Source organism: Gavialis gangeticus, unplaced genomic scaffold (assembly GCF_001723915.1).
Source record: "Gavialis gangeticus isolate Ggan-Ray unplaced genomic scaffold, GavGan_comp1, whole genome shotgun sequence".
Lineage (NCBI taxonomy): Eukaryota > Metazoa > Chordata > Crocodylia > Gavialidae > Gavialis > Gavialis gangeticus.
The window spans coordinates 10,089,486-10,094,499 of NW_017729004.1; the positions used below are offsets into that span (position 1 = coordinate 10,089,486).

General features: G+C 47.6%; 1 protein-coding gene across 1 annotated transcript in view; it reads right to left on the minus strand.

Annotated features, from left to right (window-relative positions):
• Window positions 1-5,014, minus strand: part of GARS (glycyl-tRNA synthetase) — a 54,212-nt gene that overhangs the window by 22,187 nt on the left and 27,011 nt on the right. The window contains exon 5 of the mRNA XM_019507933.1: window positions 1,747-1,888. Within this exon, the coding sequence (XP_019363478.1) occupies window positions 1,747-1,888 (142 nt within the window). The remainder of the gene's footprint in view (window positions 1-1,746; window positions 1,889-5,014) is intronic.

Genomic DNA, 5,014 nt, shown 5'->3' on the forward strand with positions numbered 1-5,014 from the left:
TATAGGTGGTTATAACCCCCCCACCCCCCCAACTCTATCACCAATTCAAGTTTGACCCAAGCTGGTTTTGGAAGAAAGCCTTTACCATCTGATGACTTACAGAGCAACCCAAAGCAACTTCCTGGTCTTGGTTGAGTTTCTAGTGGGTAAGCATGCAATTCATAAAACCCACCAAGACTCAGCCCCCTTGCTGGCACTCTTAGCAAAGAATCCCAAGATGGGCAGGGTATGCAAGCTGCTTTGCACCCTCACCATCTGCAGTGCTCCCTTTAAGTCAGGGCTGAAACAACTGATCAAGCTACATGGACATTACTGCCTTGCAGCTCTCTTCTACATGGAAGGTGAGGATGATCCAGAGGGTCCATTATCTCCTACATATCTCCTGAAAGATCATGGGCAGGCTACTTTGAGCCTTTCTGTGCCTGTTTCTCATCTGTAAAATGTGGATAATAGCACTGCCCTACCTTACAGCATTGCTGAGGATAAAGATTGTGAAGTGCTCAGTAGCAACATGACGTTAAACATTTAACTGATAATCCAGGGATAACCAGTTATAGTTTACCTGTTATCATTTAGCACAGAGCAGGGCACAGTCTGGCAAAGCAGAAGGGGAAAGTGAAGCTGTGCAATGCTCCAGCAGGAACCGGAAGGGGGCAAGGCAGGTGGGAGGGAGGAGTGAGGAAGAGGGGGGACTAGTACCTATAGCTAGGCTCTGTAGACCCCGGTGCAAGTGCTTGCAGCCTCCACCTGCCATGAGCAGCCCAGGCTCCAGGCAGGCCCGTGCCAACCACCACAGAGCTTGGGCTGCTCGCAGCAGGCAGCGGGGGAGCTGCAAGCAGCTGCACTGGGGTAGGCAGAGCCTAGCTATTAGGTACTAGTTCCTCCTCCCTTCTCTCTTCCCCTTCCTCTGCTGTCCAAAAGGAAAGGAGCATGCTTCCCGGAGGGGGAGCTGAGCAAGTCAGAGGCCGCTTTTTGCAGGCTGGAGCACAACACTGCATTGCTTGTCCCCAAACGGATGTGGCACCTTCTGTTGCTGCAGCTGCCAGGGGGGCCCAGCCCTCAGCTGGACCCATGGTGGCTGCAAGGCCTGAGAGGGCCAAAGTGGAGGTAGAGGGGATGTGGGGCAGCTCCCCCAGCCCTGCAGCTCAGCCCCACAGCATGCCCCGCTCCACAGCCTGGAGAGGACCCACCTGCCTGGCTCGTGCGGAGGCTTGGATGGACAGTGAATGCGAGAGTGCTGCCAGGCTTGGATAATGCTGTTCTTCAAAGCACACCCAACAGCCCCGAGTCCCCGCTGCACACTGGGAGGGTAGAAGTGCCCTGCCAGGCTGAGCAGGGCCTGCCTGCAGGCTGGGCCAGAGCAGCCCCACATCGGCCAAGCCTGCAGTTGTCATACCAATTAACTGTTTAACCACTATAATTACAACACATTAAAGGAATTTTTTTTTTTAAATCGGTATTTTCATCCCTAGTGCTCAGGTATTACATTAACAGGGCCCATGTGTGTATCTAAAATAAGTATCTGCTCACTGTACCTACTCACCTTTACAGGCTTGTTGTTTGAAGTTTCCAGCTACCTGCCTGACTACAGACACCTAATTAGTCTGTACTGCAACAGACTAACGTGCCAGCAAATGTGGGGGACCTAGTCTTATGTCCCTGTGATTATTTTAAAGAAGCCTGTGAAAAATAGTCTAGCACTTCCAGAAATAAACACCCCCTACAGAAAGAAGCCTCCATGCTTACTTCAGGACTGGCTCTGGGGTGAGCATGGTGCAGTCTATCTCTAGGATCTGCTCCTCCTGGATAAAGTGCTGCCTCCAGGCTTGGATAATGTTGTTCTTCAAAGCGCATCCAACAGGCCCAAAGTCATAAAGGCCACTAACACCTGTGAGAGAGATAAAAATAGGGGTCATGTAATCACTTGCATATAAATTTTGCCCACCCATTCCAAAGTTCCACTCCACGGGGGTCATTCTGGAGTTATTAATCGAGTATGAAAGACTAGCTATGACAACTAACAAGAATGAACCATGTTCCATTGCCTTAGTGCACTTGCAGTGTAGCAGATGAACATGCAGACTGCTAGAAGCAGACACAACTCAGCACTTATAAGGACTGAGGGAATGGTTTCCATACTTCACTCAGACAGGGAAGAGTGATCAAGTTATAGCAAAAGCCTCCAATAAAGAGACTTATATTTTCCTATAATTTTATACACCATATTTCCTCCACCAACAAATGATTGCTGGCAGGTTTGGTGGAAAAGAAATCGAAGGAGGGAGCCAAATACAAAGAAAAATGGGATAATTCGTTCCAAGAGCAAATGATTACTGTAACAGCTGCACATCCTACAACCATCAGTTTAAAGTGAAAAATGAAAGGAAAGAGAAAACACTGTTACAGTAAAAGAGAACAGAAAGAGAAAGGTCTGACCCACAGGCCAGTAAATATCACACAGAAGATGCAATTCAGATTCTGAAGTCAAATAGGAAACACACCCCAACAGACTGCTCTATTATAAGCAAACAAGTTCTGAACATAATTCTTTGAAAAAGTTTAAAAATCAATTTATCCACTGTTTTAATACAACTCTTTGACCACGGTCAGAGTACGAAGATCTGAAGTTTACAGCAGGGTGTGATATCTAAGCAACCTGTTAACATTAAGCTCATCCATGAAATCTCAGCGTAACACACACAAAATGTACAAACCATTTTGTCCTGCAAAGATGTTCTAGTGTCATGTTGCTGGGTATTTTGTTTGTATTGCAAAGTGTGTTCTTGTGTATACTGTTGTAGTTTAAATATGATTATGTCTTTGTATCTGATGCATTCTGGTCTTGGGTAAACTGAGGAGGAATGTGCTGTCTGAGCACAGAGGCAAAAAAGCCCCGTGCAGTGTTGTGAAACCTGTGGCTTTTATTTTGGACTCCAGCCTGCTGTTGGTTTCACTTCGATAGCAGCAGGGCAGAGCAGATCCTGAGCTTGATCGACTAGACCGGGCAGTTTTCATTCAAATTAATTGGATAAGACAGACACTGGAAGCATGGCAATCCCCGACTAGAAAACTTGGGGTGATGTTATGCCAAGGTATATAGGAGTCTTCCAGCTGCAGCTGAGGAAGCTGCAGAGCTAGAAAGCTGTACTGGGAGCTGGAGAACCTGGCAGGGAAAATACCATGATCACCAGGCCTCTTGTCCGGTAAGAAGTGGTTTTCCAAGGGTGAGACTTGTCCCTTACACTCTAGGCTTGCTGCCCTCTTAGAGTTTCTCCAGATGCAGGAGACCCAACTGCACAATTTTGCAGTAATGAGGGATTTGCTTTCTTGTCTTCCCCCTGGCTTGCTCCCTGGCCTTTTGGCTAAGAGCAAATGAGACTAGAGGGCATCAGAAACCCAGGGTCCCTGGGCTTGCACGTAAGATGTTGGCCATAGACTTGGGGAGCATCTGAAGCCCCAGAGGAGGCATGTTTACATAAGATGCTTTACTGCACAGCAAACTAATTTGCTGAACAGTAAAACGCCACCATATACACATGCATGGCAATTAGGGTGCAACAGACTTTACAATTTACTGCGCTGCCAAATACCACTTGTATCTGATGGGACTATCTGGCACACCAGTAAATTACTGTGCTTAAACACATGTGTAGACGGTGATGTTAGGATTAGTTTAATGGAGCTCAAATTGAGCCAGAATATATTCACTCCCATTAACTGCACACGTAGATGCACCCACTAATGAGTCTGGGAAGGAGGATAATTGCCTAGTGGTAGAGACACATGGACTTGAACAATTGAGCTCTGCTCATCTGAAACTTGGAGCTTAACTATTGGCTTTTGCCCAAAAGAATTCGGAACTGATTTGGCCCTTGAAACAAACAAAAAAAATGGAGAAAACTGCTCCCCTTGGGGAGGGATGGGGGAGTGAGTTGGAGCTATGTGAAGGGAAAATCTGGGGTAAAGGGAGAAAGAGTCTGTCTCAAAGTTTGGGCTCCTCTCCTCTCCTCTCCCTCTTCCCCACCCCCCTTTTCTTTTGAGTGGGATGACACCATGTGAGTATTTATCCCTGGGGCAAATTTGGGCCAGGACTGAAGCCTGGCTCTTTGATGCCATTGCAGTTTCTTGCATCTCAGTCTAGCTGTGTGGCTGAGCCTTGCTCTATTCTGGGCCCTGGTACAAACAGGCCCAACTCTTCTGGTTGCATTAGCAGCTTCTTTGTCTCAGCCTAGCTGTGTAGCAGGCTCCACGGCAGGACAGGCCTGGCTCCTCCGAGTTCTTTGCAGCTATTCTGCCCAGATGAAGCAGCTGGGCAGATTGGGATTAGGATTTCCAAGAGTGCAGTATGCTGACTGAAGCCACAGTCACTCCCTCAAAGCCACCACACGGGAGTGGAGATCAGAGCCCTACAGCTTCCCAGGAAGCAACAAGGGGCCCCTTGCATTGCAGAAGCACCAGTGCTCACTAGCAGGTCCCTGAGGCACAGCGAACCCCAAGGAACATCTCATAAGACCCTCCAGTGTGGACCCCCCCTCCACCTGATGCTATGTGGCAGGTATAGGGGTGCAGGCACCCAGAACTAACCCTTTGGGTGAGCCCCCCCAAGAGAGGGAGACACTGTAAACTAGAGACTGTACCTTGTAGTTAAGAGTGTTTAAACTGCATTTGGTGTTTTCTTTGCCTTTGTTTGCTCTAACAAATCTGTCCTTTTGTGTTTATACTGCTTGCAAGGAAGGGATTCTGTTTATGTTGGGCACCCCAGCCAAATTCATGATCCCAGGTTTCTAGGTGGGAACCTGAACCACAGTAAAAAAAAACTTTTGGGTACCCTGAAATTTGAACCCAGCCCTTGCTGCTGCTGACCAGTGCCCGGCGCAAAGGTTAAATCATATTTTTTTTTTTTTTTTTTTTTTTGAAGTGGCTCGGATGAGGAAGTAACACGAACACCTAGTTTTCAAAAGGTTCCCAGGCAGCCTATTTCCATTAGATTCCCCATACAGCTGACATTTGCTCT